The sequence below is a fragment of the Coregonus clupeaformis genome, chromosome 25 (assembly GCF_020615455.1).
Source record: "Coregonus clupeaformis isolate EN_2021a chromosome 25, ASM2061545v1, whole genome shotgun sequence".
In the NCBI taxonomy this organism is placed as follows: domain Eukaryota; kingdom Metazoa; phylum Chordata; class Actinopteri; order Salmoniformes; family Salmonidae; genus Coregonus; species Coregonus clupeaformis.
Window position 1 is genome coordinate 17,026,428 of NC_059216.1, and position 14,612 is coordinate 17,041,039.

The window sequence follows — 14,612 nt, forward strand, 5'->3', positions numbered from 1 at the left end:
AGAGACAGAATAACAACAAAAAAATCCAGAAAAACGCATGTCAAAAATGTTATAAATTGATTTGCATTTTAATGAGGGAAATAAGTATTTTACCCCCTCTCAATCAGAAAGATTTCTGGCTCCCAGGTGTCTTTTATACAGGTAACGAGCTGAGATTAGGAGCACACTCTTAAAGGGAGTGCTCCTAATCTCAGTTTGTTACCTGTATAAAAGACACCTGTCCACAGAAGCAATCAAATCTAACACAATCAGATTCCAAACTCTCCACCATGCCCAAGACCAAAGAGCTCTCCAAGGATGTCAGGGACAAGATTGTAGACCTACACAAGGCTGGAATGGGCTACAAGACCATCGCCAAGCAGCTTGGTGAGAAGGTGACAACAGTTGGTGCTATTATTCGCAAATGGAAGAAACACAAAAGAACTGTCAATCTCCCTCGGCCTGGGGCTCCATGCAAGATCTCACCTCGTGGAGTTGCAATGATCATGAGAACGGTGAGGTATCAGCCCAGAACTACACGGGAGGATCTTGTCAATGATCTCAAGGCAGCTGGGACCATAGTCACCAAGAAAACAATTGGTAACACACTACGCCGTGAAGGACTGAAATCCTGCAGTGCCCGCAAGGTCCCCCTGCTCAAGAAAGCACATATACAGGCCCGTCTGAAGTTTGCCAATGAACATCTGAATGATTCAGAGGAGAACTGGGTGAAAGTGTTGTGGTCAGGTGAGACCAAAATCGAGCTCTTTGGCATCAACTCAACTCGCCGTGTTTGGAGGAGGAGGAATGCTGCCTATGACCCCAAGAACACCATCCCCACCGTCAAACATGGAGGTGGAAACATTATGCTTTGGGGGTGTTTTTCTGCTAAGGGGACAGGACAACTTCACCGCATCAAAGGGACGATGGACGGGGCCATGTACCGTCAAATCTTGGGTGAGAACCTCCTTCCCTCAGCCAGAGCATTGAAAATGGGTCGTGGATGGGTATTCCAGCATGACAATGACCCAAAACACACGGCCAAGGCAACAAAAGAGTGGCTCAAGAAGAAGCACATTAAGGTCTTGGAGTGGCCTAGCCAGTCTCCAGACCTTAATCCCATAGAAAATCTGTGGAGGGAGCTGAGATGTGTGCAAACCTGGTGGCCAACTACAAGAAACGTCTGACCTCTGTGATTTCCAACAAGGGTTTTGCCACCAAGTACTAAGTCATGTTTTGCAGAGGGGTCAAATACTTATTTCCCTCATTAAAATGCAAATCAATTTATAACATTTTTGATAAAAATAAATATGTATGCACTCACTAAATGTAAATCACTCACCCATCACCCTGCCGCACTTTGAGATATATATATTTATTATTGCGAGATGTAACAGGTTCACGCATGATTGATTTACCACATTGACATGGCATCGTTTGTGGCGTATTGATTTTGCCATTTTGCCATTTTGCCATGGAGATTTGTATCTTGATAAAAGCACTGTACTCAGGGGTTAGAGAGGACAGGCCTGGGGGATTTTAAACACTGTCCCGTGGGAGGGAGGTGAGAGTGGTCAGGTCACCACTTCACATGTTCTCTCCATCTCGCTCTCCTTCACACACTCTTACTCTCCCTCCATCTCTCTCTCTCTCTCTCTCTCTCTCTCTCTCTCTCTCTCTCTCTCTCTCTCTCTCTCTCTCTCTCTCTCTCTTCTCTGTCTCTCTCTCTCTCTTCTCTGTCTCTCTCTCTCTCTTCTCTGTCTCTCTCTCTCTCTCTTATTCCAGAAGCTTCTCTTCTCTCTGGGTGGATCCTTCCTGTACTACGCTGATCACTTCAAGCTCTACAGTGGCTTCTGTGCCAACCACATCAAGGTCCAGAAAGTTCTGGAGAGAGGTACGGGTCTCCCCTCTACCCACCACCCCCAACCTGCCCAAAATACCTCCTTGCACCTCCATTGCATCATCTCCACCAACCCAGCACTCTATGTAAATGACATAGTTGACTAGGCGCCTATGGTCCTGCATCAATAACTTACTCCAGTTAAATGTCTCTGAATGGAGCTACTTGCTTCGTGAAGTGATGATGTAATTCCACTTTACTTCAACCTCTCCTCGTATTCACTCTATCAGTCTGGACTCCCACATTCTCTTTCGTATCAACTAAACTGTAAATGGCTTCCCACTGTAAAACTGTGAAAGTGCCTAGGCTAGCTGAAGTCCCCCCATTGTGCTGCACAGCTAACTAAGGCTGGTCTATAATGAGAGAAAGACCATGAAATGCTGACAGGGGGAGTGCTAGTAATTTTGAGCATCCCTGTTTATATGTTTGAATATAAATGTTGAACATAATTTATGCCCATTAACGTTGGTCTCTTCCTCCGGTTTGGGCACGCTGCCCAGCGCAGAATGAATGAAATCGAGCAGGCGGGGAAATTGCACCCCTGTGCCTCTTAAATTCTTCCCATTACAAGATTACACGTTGCATTCCTAGAAGCAGGTACCGAAATTGAGTTTTAATAGTGCAGGGAGAATCTTGCAAGCGGCGTTGCATGTTCCACAACAGTCTCTGATGAAGCAGAATTAACTGGAGTAGGAAACAGCAGAGTAAACATGCATTAGAGCAGAACTCTGCAGCAGAGCACAGCACATCCCAGTACAACAAAGCCTAGCACAGCGGAGCCCAACACAACTGAACGAGGGCATTCACAGAGAATCTGTGGGTGTCTGTCAGCGGTTCTAGTAATTACATGTTCTCGCTCTGCCAACGTGGTGCCATGGCCTGGGTTCTCGCTCTGCCAACGTGGTGCCGGGCCCTGGGTTCTCGCTCTGCCAATGTGGTGCTGGGCCCTGGGTTCTCGCTCTTCCAACATGGTGCCGGGCCCTGGGTTCTCGCTCTGCCGTGGTGCCGTGGCCTGGGTTCTCGCTCTGCCAATGTGGTGCCAGGCCCTGGGTTCTTGCTCTGCCAACGTGGTGCCGTGGCCTGGGTTCTCGCTCTGCCAATGTGGTGCCGTGGCCTGGGTTCTTGCTACGCACACACTTTTTGAGTTTACTCGTTAATTGCCTGCCAATTACTGTATGAAGTGTCAATGCAGCTGTCTGTCTGTGGCTCAGAGTGCTACAATTAATACTCTAATGGCCTCTCAATCCTTCCACACATGAGTCACACAGTGAGGTGGTGAGAAATGTCAACACCTGACCTCCAGGATGCCTCTCAATGTGTTACACTGCTACACTGTGCTTGATTTTGACTGAAATAGGTGCTGGTACTCATTTTGGGTTCCAGTACTGTTTATATTTAGGTGCATGAGCTCCACAATACTTTTGAGCTAATATTCTATAAGAGGAACAGGAGCTCAAGCAGTAGAACATTTGAGGTGCCGGTACTCTGCTCTGGTGAACTCCTGACCAAGCCAAGACCACACAGCACCCAATATTAGACATCTCTCCATGCTATACACACTGTGAATGAAAATCACTGCTGTGGTTATTTTGAATCATAGTGTCTTTTGAATGGTAGTGTTTGGAATGGAGTGGCAGTCTCATGTCCAAACCATGTTTTACAGTGGCTACCTGCAGTGTTGCCATGTTACTGCAGTGGTGAGGAGTAGCCTATATTGCCCCCATGTGGACAAGTATTATTGCACCAAGATACAGTGGTGGGTCTATTTAGCGTCACTAAGCACAGTAATCTAAGCGTGCTACAGTATGAAAGATGTGATTGAACAATTTATGTACAGGGCTTGGTAAATAAAGTCTAATGTTTGTTGTCTACAGCTAAGACTGATTCGGCCTTTAAGGAGTTCCTGGCTGCGAGGAACCCTACGAAGCAGCACTCCTCCACCCTGGAGTCCTACCTGATCAAGCCAGTCCAGAGAGTGTTGAAATACCCTCTACTGCTCCGGGAGCTGGTTTCTCTCACAGACACAGACAGCGAGGAGCACTACCACCTCACAGGTAACTTGAAAACGCACGCACACACAGATATGCGCACACGCGCACACACATTAACCCTTCCTTTCCCTCTTCTGTGCCCACAGAGGCCCTGAAGGCCATGGAGAAGGTGGCCAGCCACATCAATGAGATGCAAAAGATCTATGAGGACTATGGTTCTGTGTTTGACCAGCTGGTGGCAGAGCAGAGTGGCCATGAGAAGGAGGTAACTATACTGTACTGTACCCTGCTCTACCCTCTTCTTCCCTTACAGCAGCTTTCATCACTCTCCCTCACATCTTCAATCTAGCCACGTAGTTAGACTAATACCAGCACAGCCTGAATTTGCTGCACAACCATTAGGATCAATTTAGTCTATTCAGGAGATCCTGGTGATTTATATCTCTTACATAAAACTGGTTGGAAATAGTCAAGTTCCCGTATGGATACTTCCTCTTTAGATCCTCAACAATCACCACACATAAAGAAAACTTGTTTGTGCTAGACGAGTGGCCCTAGTCTCTGTACAGATACAGTACTTAATACGTCCCTCACACACTGACTGTGGACCATGGCCTTTTCCTTCTCTCTCCCAGGTCACAGAGCTTACCATGGGAGAATTCCTCATGCATTCCTCTGTCATCTGGCTCAACCCCCATTCCTCTCTGGGCCGCATGAGAAAGGACCCCGAGATGACCGTGTTTGGTGAGTTAGAAAGACACTGTACCGCTACAGCGGCATCATGGGAAAGAGAGTGCCTGGCCCCTGCCAGAGGCTGGTAGCAGTCTGTCTCTGCCTGGACTCCACTGGCTTTATACAAACACATGTAAACACAACACACATTTTATGACTAGCTATTAGATACATGTATTGTATATCTACCAAAATATTAATGATGCTGTTTAGTGTTACACCAGTATAGTTTGGGGTTTTATGGATACACTGTAGTGCCAATGTGCTGTAAACAGGATGGAGTCCCTGTGTTCTCCCAAAGTTGTGCTCAAAGTTTTCTTCCTCTCTCTCATCAGTGTTCAAGAAGGCAGTGATACTTGTCTACAGGGAGAGCAACAAGCTCAAGAAGAAGATGGTGAGTCCTCTCTCTCTCTCTCTCTCTGTCTTTCATTTACTTTCATATGCCTTTGATGCCAGCAGTGCCTAACATCTCTCTCTCTCGTGTGTGTGCAGACCGCCTCTCGCTCGGCGCACTCCCATGGAGACCTAGACCCCTTCAAATTCCGCTGGCTCATCCCGCTTTCTGCACTGCAGGTCCGGCTAGGGAACGCTACGGGTAAGAGAGCAAGACACACACACACACACACACACACACACACACACACACACACACACACACACACACACACACACACACACAAACAGACTTACACAATCATTTACACAGACACACAACACACACACCCTTCTGGCTCTCATTAACTACCAGAGATCACATTCTCTTGGATATTGAGTCTTTTGAAACTGTACTTAGATGTCTTGATTAAAAGGATATTCTCCAATCCTCCTAAGGTACTGAGACTACTTGCATCTGGGAGATGATTCATACCAAGTCTGAACTGGAGGGAAGGCCAGAGACTGTCTTCCAGCTGTGTAGCAGGTAAAAGAGAGCAGTAGTTCTGACTGGATCTATAGCTCTGGTCCTTGAGGGCCACAGAGTATCTTGGTCTTTCTTTATCCTCTTAATCAGAGACTGCCATCTACAAGGTCAGGGGTTGCATGGACTCTCTAGCCAATCAGTGGTCCATTGAGTGTCAGGGGGAAATAAACAACAGCAGGACTGTGGTCCCAGAGAAGTGGTGTGGTGCCCTCCTGTCGTAGACTGTGTGAATTAGCCCTGCTCTCTCAGAGCATGGCACTAAAGACTCCCGCTGTCTCCCTCCACAGTGTCCCAGAGTGCAAAGTGAACATCATCAAGGTCATCCGCTCCATCCTCCGGGAGAACGTCAAGCGGAACATGCTCCCGGCCGAGAGGGGGTGTAAGGAGCGCCTCACGCCTTTACGCAGCACCCTGCCCTCCTCTGCCAGGATAGGTGAGTCTCATCCCTGCCTTGTTCCAAAAATCACTTAAAATAACACTGCTTCGATTTTTTATATTTAGACAACATGACCTTGACTTAAACCTTATAAGCACTCATTGACTTACTGTACATACAGTAGTGTTTGTGGCCAGATATTAGTGAATGTATTTCTCAGTTGGCAGCTCGCTCTCTCTCCTCCATCCCCCACCAGGTTCATCCAGACTCTCCTGGCTGTGTAAGCAGCCCCTGCTGGATCTCCCCACCCCAGCCAGCACACTGAAACCTGGCCAGCCTGACTCTGACGAGGACAGCCTGAGCAGCGGCACCCACAGCTCCTCTGGAGTTCCCGCAGCTGACGGTCCCACACAGCCCAAGACATTGCCCACCCGACAGGCCTGGTCTCGGGGCTCCCGGGGCGGCCAGCGGCCCTCTGGCTCCAGCTCCATGAATGAGTCATACATCCTGAGTGATGAGGATGATGAGTTCAGTGAGGCTGGTGGAAATCAGGAGGGGGGAGGGAGCTTCCCCACCTGCGCCATTGAGGCCCAGTTTCTCAGTTTGAGGCTGTCAGAGGAGGCAGCTTCCTCCCGGGCGCCGGCCCCCCGCGTGCAGCCAGAGGGAGCCGAGGTGAACACCCCGGAGAGCCAGCCCAAGCTCGTTCGGGGCCACTTCTGCCCCGTGAAGAGGAAAGGCAGCAGCCTGCGGGCGCTACTGAGCCTGAGGGAACACAGCCGTTCCCTGGACAGCCAGACGGACCTGGCAGCCATGGACCTCAGCGCTCTGCTGGAGAGAGAGTTCAGCGTACAGAGCCTTACCTCCGTGGTCAACGAGGACTGTTTCTACGACCCTACGGACACTGGCAGTGCCCCTAACTCCTCATAGGGTCAGGGATAGACACAAGGAGAGGGACCAAAGCTCTGCCCAGCGCCCGCTCCCTGCCTCAGGGCATGGGAAACCCCGGGTTCAGTTCTGTCCTAGTCCCAGGGTATTTGTTGTGCCTCAGCTCTGAAGTTAAACTGTGCAGATCCCACCTGCTTAGCTATGCACAGGTGTAAAAGGAAAGATGAGCTGCCTTTGGCTTAGCGACATGGTTGTCCCACTAGAGACAGAGACGAGGTGACTCTGTCCCTGATAATTACTGCAATGAATCTGCTGAGCACTAATACACAACTACGCTCCGCCTCCATCCAGCCCTGCTCTTCTGTGTATGCCTCTGCCCAGCTCCCCATCTCTAAGGGCCCATCTCAATTATCTGAATTGGCTTCCTCTCCTTGTCTCCTTTACATAGGTGAGAGTAATATAATGGATAGACTGTCACCCTTCCAGTTCATTCACATCAGAGAGAAGAACGGAGATGAGAGGATTCCACTTTAGACTATTGAGACTCACCCTAAGAGCTTCACTTAAACTCAGTCTTCCTGAGCTGTAGGAAGTCAATCTGAATCAACAGGAGAGGATGGAAATGGATTTTATTGTGACTGCCTTGCTGTATTTTGTGCACTAAAGTACACTGTTTGCCTATATTTGAAAAATAATTTTGTATTTGTACATCATGGGATTTTTGTTTTTAAAGCAATGTTTATTTATTGGTCGTTGTAATTTTTTATTGCTATGCAAAATACATATGGGGTTGGCTTGAATTGAAGAATCTGGAGAGAAAAAAATATGGTATATGTTTCACCTAATTAGATTGTTTCCAGTATGTTGAATAAGAGTATGGTTGTCATCCTCCCCCCAATGTACACAGGCATTGTCAAAGTAAAACGGCATGATTTAATTAAAATAATGGGTTGTCAACTTGCCCTGTTTCTAGCTCCCATATCCAAGGTGTACATATTGAGTAGCTGTACTGTAACTTCATTTGAATCTTTTATATTATTACTCAATTGTACAGGTAAAAACGGCTGCAACTTGCAATAAATACAGTATCTGGTCCCACAGTGTTTTGGGGATATTTTTGTAAAGGTACTTATTATTTAGCTGTTGCATCTTGAAGATGCTGGTGAGACGTCCTATTATCTGACAACTCACCACCACCACCACCACCACCACATACCCTCCCTCTCGGTTTGCCCCCTCAACTCAACTGTAAACATGCCTTCAATGCTAGCATACCAATGAATGTGAACCATAATGAACTGTTTTATAAATAAACATTTTTTATCTGTGAGATGCGGTCTTGTGAGAGCGGCTTGTTTTATCCAGTTGTATTTCAAAGCTGTCTCAGTCTGGCTTTGATAATCTATATTCTTCTTGTCTCATTGACAGGGAAAGCACAGGTAAGATGAACGGTTTATTTCCAGCTCTATCCCAATTCCTAGTTGATGAGCTGTCAGAAAAATGGAGAATCCTTGTTCTCTGCATTGGACCAAAGTAGACTCAATGATATAGGTAATTAAGTGACAGAAGCAGGACAGAGTAGGAAGAAACATGCAAAGGTAAAGTCCTAGCAATATGGTGGTGTTATCTGATAGTACCGAACATACAACCAAACACATTCATGAAACAGTAACACCATTGTTCAATCATCACTCACAAAACATTTAAAAACAGATGGCCAGCATTTTATTTATTTAGTTTTTAACAAAGCACTCAGTACTCACTGATGATTTTAGGATTTCAATAGCCTCATCAGGAGCTGCCAACTTTCCAACAGCACTTCCCTCCTCCCACACCACCCCCATCTCCCCAGTGAGTGAGACAAAGAAGAGGGAGGCGGAATGGCCTGAATACCGTCAACGTGTTCTTATTCTCTAAATCGTCATGAAAATGTTTCCGGACTCATCTCCCAGAGGACAAAGTCATATGGGGAAATCAGAATCAGAGGTAAGAACCAGGACATAGTGGGTGATGGGTTGAGAATTACAAACTCATCTCATCACTTAACTCTCCTGCTGGTCATTTCACACGGTCTATTCTTCCTTTTACAACTGGACTGGAGTGCCTGAGCTCTAGTCTGATCTGTGTGTTAGCTACCCCAGCCACGGCCAGTGATCAGTTCTCCCCATGTTTCCACCACAGTCCCTCTCAATTCTATCACATCCGGGATTCACTGTATGTCACCCAGTGCCTCCGGGAAACCAGAGAAATGGTGTTTAAAAATGCATGCGTGTGCCAGGTGGAAATGTCAGAGCTAAGAGCAGTCCGTTGTCTCGTCTCTAAGAGACCATTAGGCACTCCTTCCCCTCCGTCCTCCTAGCCTCTCTGTCAGACGGGCTGCTGAGTGCTGCTGCCCGATCGCCTGTTAAGGTGTTTGAGTCTAAGTTCCTCTCTGAAGTCGTAGGTGAGGAGGCCCTGGTTCTCAGAGCAGATGCGGCTGTAGGCGTCCGCCAGGGCTCTGATGTCAGGAATGGAGAGCTCCGTGGGGCGCAGGGTGGGGTCCACGTCCGCCTCATGCATCATCACCTCCGCCAGCTCCAGCCTCTGTGTCTCCGGGAACAGCATTCTGGGAAGAGAACAGGAAAAGGCTCAGTTGGCTTCCGGTCTATCATGACCACTCATAGGGACAGTACAGGGCCAGATGGAATCTGCTGGGCAATATGTCCACAAGCCTCCAGCTATCATTTAGAAATAGAAAACAGAGGAGTTAATTTAAATCAAACAAAATGCTGCCACAAAGAGCATAAATAAATCATGTTATTGTGATTAAATATGCAGACAAAGCTGTTAGGGTGCAGATTCCACCAGACTAATACTGTAGATGACAGTAACATAAATTCAGTTGTCATGTCATGTCCTCTCAGATCATTGGTCGTGGAAAGGAGACGAGGAGAATGAACAATTGAAGACTAGAGATGTAGCCCCAGATGCCCTCAGCAACACCATGGGTTTTCACAGTTAACATACAGAACCCAACTTCAAGAGCATCACAGCGCACCCACATACCCAGTACAGATGCTTGCTTAGCGCTTCAGTGCCAGTTAGCTCCTCCTCAAGCTGTTAAAGCTGCCTCTCTGCCCGCTGCAATTACATAAGTTATCATGCCTCGTCTTCCTATGACACCCCAATGACTCATAATTGCTGCTCTCTTCTTTTGTTCCCCGGGCCTACAGCCTGCCTACGTACACTCCTCACAGGCATGGGGAGAGAGGGAGCCATGAGCAGCTTTATATATAGCTGGTCAAGGATGAACTGGAGTTCACTTAATGTGGCATGTAACAAAGAGAGAGTGTAGAGCGAGACAGAGGGCGATTAAAGCGTGAACCGTAGCAGGAGGTGGGGTAGAAATATTGCTTACTCGATTCCTTTGCGGCAGTGCTTCCTCCGGAATTGGAAGACATTCCTGACTACTTTCTCCACCAGCTTGAAGGGCTGCTTGATCTGGGGCTGAGCCAGAGGGGTGAAGTGTACCACCCCCACGTCCACCTACACACACACAGGAAACACAAGCAGCAGGGGTTAACATATATCTGTACATAACACTGAAGAGGATCCACTCATGGGAGCAAAGAGAGTGGAGGAGAGGGGAACGAGAGAGGGGGTAGAGAGAGTGAAAGAGAGAGGGGGTAGAGAGGGAAATAGAGAGAAAGAGAGCGGGGGTGGAGAGTGTGAAATAGATAGGGGGTAGAGGGAAAGAGGGAGGGGGTGGAGAGAGAGGGAAAGAGAGAGGGGGTGGAGAGAAAGAGAGAGGGGGTGGAGAGAAAGAGAGAGGGGGTGGAGAGGGAAAGAGAGAGGGGTGGAGAAAGAGGCAAGAGAGAGGGGGTAGAGAGAGAGGGAAAGAGAGAGGGGGTAGAGAGAGAGGGAAAGAGAGAGGGGGTGGAGAAAGAGAGGAAAAGAGAGGGGGTAGAGAGAAAGGGAAAGAGAGGGTGGAGAAAGAGAGGAAAAGAGAGGGTGTAGAGAGAGAGGGAAAGAGAGGGGGTGGAGAAAGAGGAAAACGAGAGGGGGTAGAGAGAGGGGGTAGAGAGAGGGGGGTGGAGAAAGAGAGGAAAAGAGAGAGGGGGTAGAGAGAAAGGGAAAGGGAGAGGGGGTGGAGAAGGGGGTAGAGAGAGAGGGTGGAGAAAGAGGAGGAAAGAGATGGGGTAAAGAGAGGGTGGAGAAAGAGAGGAAAAGAGAGAGGGTGTAGAGAGAGAGGGAAAGAGAGGGGGTGGAGAAAGAGGAAAAAGAGAGGGGGTAGAGAGAGGGGGGGTGGAGAAAGAGAGGAAAAGAGAGAGGGGGTAGAGAGAAAGGGAAAGGGAGAGGGGGTGGAGAAAGAGGAAAAGAGAGAGGGGGTAGAGAGAGAGGGTGGAGAAAGAGAGGGAAAGAGAGATGGGGTAGAGAGGGAAAGAGAGAGGGGTGGAGAAAGAGAGGAAAAGAGAGAGGGGGTAGAGAGAGAGGGAAAGAGAGGGGGTGGAGAAAGAGGAAAAGAGAGGGGGTAGAGAGAGAGGGAAAGAGAGGGGGGTGGAGAAAGAGGAAAAGAGAGGGGGTAGAGAGAAAGGGAAAGAGAGGGGGGTGGAGAAAGAGAGAGGGGGTAGAGAGAGTGGGAAAGAGGGGGTGGAGAAAGAGAGGGAAAGAGAGAGGGGGTAGAGCGAGAGGGAAAGAGAGAGGGGGTAGAGCGAGAGGGAAAGAGAGAGGGGGTGGAGAAAGAGGAAAAGAGAGAGGGGGTAGAGAGAGAGGGAAAGAGAGAGGGGGTGGAGAAAGAAGGAAAGAGAGGGGGTAGAGAGAGGGAAAGAGAGAGGGGGTGAAGAAAGAAGGAAAGAGAGGGGGTTGAGAGAGAGGGAAAGAGGGAGGGGGTGGAGAAAGAGAGGGAAAGAGAGAGGGGGTGGAGAAAGAGAGGGAAAGAGAGAGGGGGTGGAGAAAGAGAGGGAAAGAGAGAGGGGGTAGAGAGATGGGGAAAGAGAGAGGGGGTAAAGAGAGAGGGAAAGAGAGAGGGGGTAGAGAGAGAGGGAAAGAGAGTGGAAGACGGGATAGAGTGGGATGAAAAAGGTGACATGGATGGCAAGCCGGTTCCGGTTGCCACAGTAACACCTGTGGGAGGAAAAAGAAAGCCAGCCCTCTTCCTGTCACGCTGCCACTTAGCAGGCGCTGTTCAATACCAGAGAGCCTGATGAGACATGAGGCGACACGTTCAAACACACTTCTTCCCTTTATCTCTATTGTTTCTGAGGGGCTTCAGCCTCAGACCCTGTGGGATGGAGGATGGAGGAACCAGGCAGAGGGACACAGGAGGCAGGGCAGGCCCAGCACACAGTTATTCCTCTGGGCTAGTGTGGAATCCTGGCTGTGGTTCCCTTCTCCAGCCACCTCTCTGCCTCCCGATCCCGCTGTCAGAGCTAAGCTGATATGACAAACAGTTGAAGTAATCGTGCCAGAATCAGCAGAGCCTAGTCCTACTCAGAGCTCTCTCTCCTCCTCCTCCTAAACTCACCCTCTCTCTCTCTCTCCCTCACTGGCTCTCTCTCTGCTTGTCTGAGGTTCGTCCTCTCTCTCAGGGTAATAAAGGGATTGTGCTCAAAGACCCACAACACACAACAAGGACAACTCTTCTTTAGGTGGATCTGTGAATGTGCAGTAGGAGGGAAGGCTGCCTCCCTCTTATATGAGACTTCCAGGGGGTCTAATGCAGTGACCCCCCTCCTCCTCACCTCTCAGATCAGGAGCCAGACCTACAGCTCAGCCAGTCTGAGAAGTGAAGTGGAGCAATGGTCTAATGACACAGCAGCACCAGCGAGACACTGGGCAACAGAGCGGTGCACTGTAGCCTGCCTAGCTGCCTGCCTTCACCTGGTAATAACCTTGTTTCTCTGGTGTGAGCGCCACTCAAGGCGACCACTGACTGGCTGACTGACTTGACTGGCTTTGGGAGCAGCGGTAGCTCACTTCTCTGTCCACAGGGAGAGGAGAGGAGGTGCAGGGAGAGAAGAGGAGGTGCAGCCTGAGACAGCAGCAACAGTCTGGGGAGGAGGACACCACAACACTGCCAGAAGGAGACAGTCTGGACAGACGGACACACATAGACATTTCCAGGTATGTGAAAGAGGATACAGAAGTTACAATACGAGGCAGAGTATAGAGAGTGGATTAATAGAAAACACACACACACAGTTATGTCGGTGCGAGGGTGTTTAATTTACAGCAGAGCTCTCCTGTTGAGACAACCTGCCCTAAAGAACTACCTCCAGCAGCATCTCTGCGTCTGTGGGGGTTGTGACTCACCAGACTATTCCCTCCTTTGTTATTCTGGGCTAGGGAAGGGCAGGATAATTGGGGGAGGATAACTAAAGTGGTCCAAGGACATGATGGAGCCTTTCTAATGAGCTGTTTAGATTCTCTCCCTCCCGTGCCGTGTTGCAGCGTCTGGCTGGGCTTGTAAACCAGGACCGCTATCTACTATCTCATCTATAGCTCTGTATGTTACTGCTGCCTGCCTTACCGCCTGCCTGCCTGCCTTACCGCCTGCCTTACCGCCTGCCTGCCTGCCTTACCGCCTGCCTACCTTACCGCCTGCCTGCATGCCTGCCTTACCGCCTGCATGCCTGCCTTACCGCCTGCCTTTGTTACCGCAGTGGCATGGGACACCACTGCTAGAATGGAGCCTAGTTGTCAGAGCAGCCAGCTATATTGTAGACTATAGGAGTACAGCTAACTCCTGGGCTGCTCACATCACTATCAGTTGGAGGAAGACGGTTTTGGACACCAGTTACAGTAGACTTTCAGGGCAGGGAGGAGAAGCGCTGCATTGCTTTGTGATATACTGGGGCTGAAAAGAGTAACTGTGACAGGAGCTATCATCAGAGATGGACTCATCTGCATCAATTAGGTGGAACGAGGCTGACATGAAGAAAATCTATTCTTCCACCGGTCACCTCAACATGCTAGGATGATTTGGGTGAGGGGCGGTCTCATACTTTGGTACTGCAGTGTGCCTTTATTAGAACAAACACACACCCAGAGCGATGCAGCATCAACCCACCATCTGGTCTGGCCAGGTAACAGAAAATAATCCATTTCATTTCACTTCTGGAGTAATTATGCCATTTATATTCCACACTTCATCATTTAAGAGAGGAGCAGGGGGAAGTCGATATTCAGACTATACAGGCAGCAGCATTTCAGCCATTGGCTGGTCTGACTTACTTTGCCTTGTGATTTATGAACGGCCCGCTACATGGCTTCACTAGGTCCTCTGCTGTAATATATCCCCCCACCTGCCATTCATCCTTCTCTGATAACCTTAACACGCAAGAAACGTCCATCTTAAATCACGTGCTGCCGCCTCCACCCTGCTATCCAGCGCTTTGAAAATGCACTCGCTCAGTTTGCATGTTATGGGATATGGTGAACTAGGAACCGGATAATTACTTTTTGGCCCTGTGATAACCTTAATATCTCTCCCTGGTTCTCAATCTCATCCGTCATCCTCCCTCCTTCCAGCGGGTGGGAGGTGGGATCCTACAGGGCTGAGGGCTGGGTGGATGAGAGTGGGATGATTGGAATGTAAATAGGACTTCATGTTGTAACGAACATGCATTTTAACAGGGAAGCAAGATTAATTTCACTACTCTAAATTGGCTTGTTATATAAGGATCTACATAAAAATGATCCTGCTCTCTCCATGGCTAATTTAGTCTGCCTCTTTTAAACAAAGACTTCAAACATTTACAGAGACTTAACCTACTTTTCCTCTTGCACACTAATACTGTATACCAAATAATCACCATAACTGAACTTTAACACTTTCTTTTAGACATCAAA

At 48.7% G+C, this 14,612-nt stretch overlaps 2 protein-coding genes across 9 annotated transcripts in view; one reads left to right on the plus strand and one right to left on the minus strand.

The window, feature by feature from the left end:
- Positions 1 to 8,112, plus strand: part of LOC121539161 (rho guanine nucleotide exchange factor TIAM2-like) — a 132,013-nt gene extending 123,901 nt beyond the window's left edge. For all 5 annotated transcript variants that reach the window (XM_045207517.1, XM_045207518.1, XM_041847459.2 and 2 more), the window contains 9 exons: positions 1,765 to 1,873; positions 3,754 to 3,933; positions 4,017 to 4,135; positions 4,506 to 4,614; positions 4,938 to 4,996; positions 5,095 to 5,197; positions 5,434 to 5,521; positions 5,809 to 5,954; positions 6,154 to 8,112. In XM_045207517.1, the coding sequence (XP_045063452.1) occupies positions 1,765 to 1,873; positions 3,754 to 3,933; positions 4,017 to 4,135; positions 4,506 to 4,614; positions 4,938 to 4,996; positions 5,095 to 5,197; positions 5,434 to 5,521; positions 5,809 to 5,954; positions 6,154 to 6,824 (1,584 nt within the window). In that variant the 3' untranslated portion in view covers positions 6,825 to 8,112. The remainder of the gene's footprint in view (positions 1 to 1,764; positions 1,874 to 3,753; positions 3,934 to 4,016; positions 4,136 to 4,505; positions 4,615 to 4,937; positions 4,997 to 5,094; positions 5,198 to 5,433; positions 5,522 to 5,808; positions 5,955 to 6,153) is intronic.
- A 378-nt stretch (positions 8,113 to 8,490) lies between these two features.
- Positions 8,491 to 14,612, minus strand: part of LOC121539163 (dimethyladenosine transferase 1, mitochondrial-like) — a 36,940-nt gene continuing 30,818 nt past the window's right edge. For all 4 annotated transcript variants that reach the window (XM_041847465.2, XM_041847466.2, XM_041847464.2 and 1 more), the window contains 2 exons: positions 10,180 to 10,307; positions 8,491 to 9,387 (listed from right to left, as the gene is read on the minus strand). In XM_041847465.2, the coding sequence (XP_041703399.2) occupies positions 9,150 to 9,387; positions 10,180 to 10,307 (366 nt within the window). In that variant the 3' untranslated portion in view covers positions 8,491 to 9,149. The remainder of the gene's footprint in view (positions 9,388 to 10,179; positions 10,308 to 14,612) is intronic.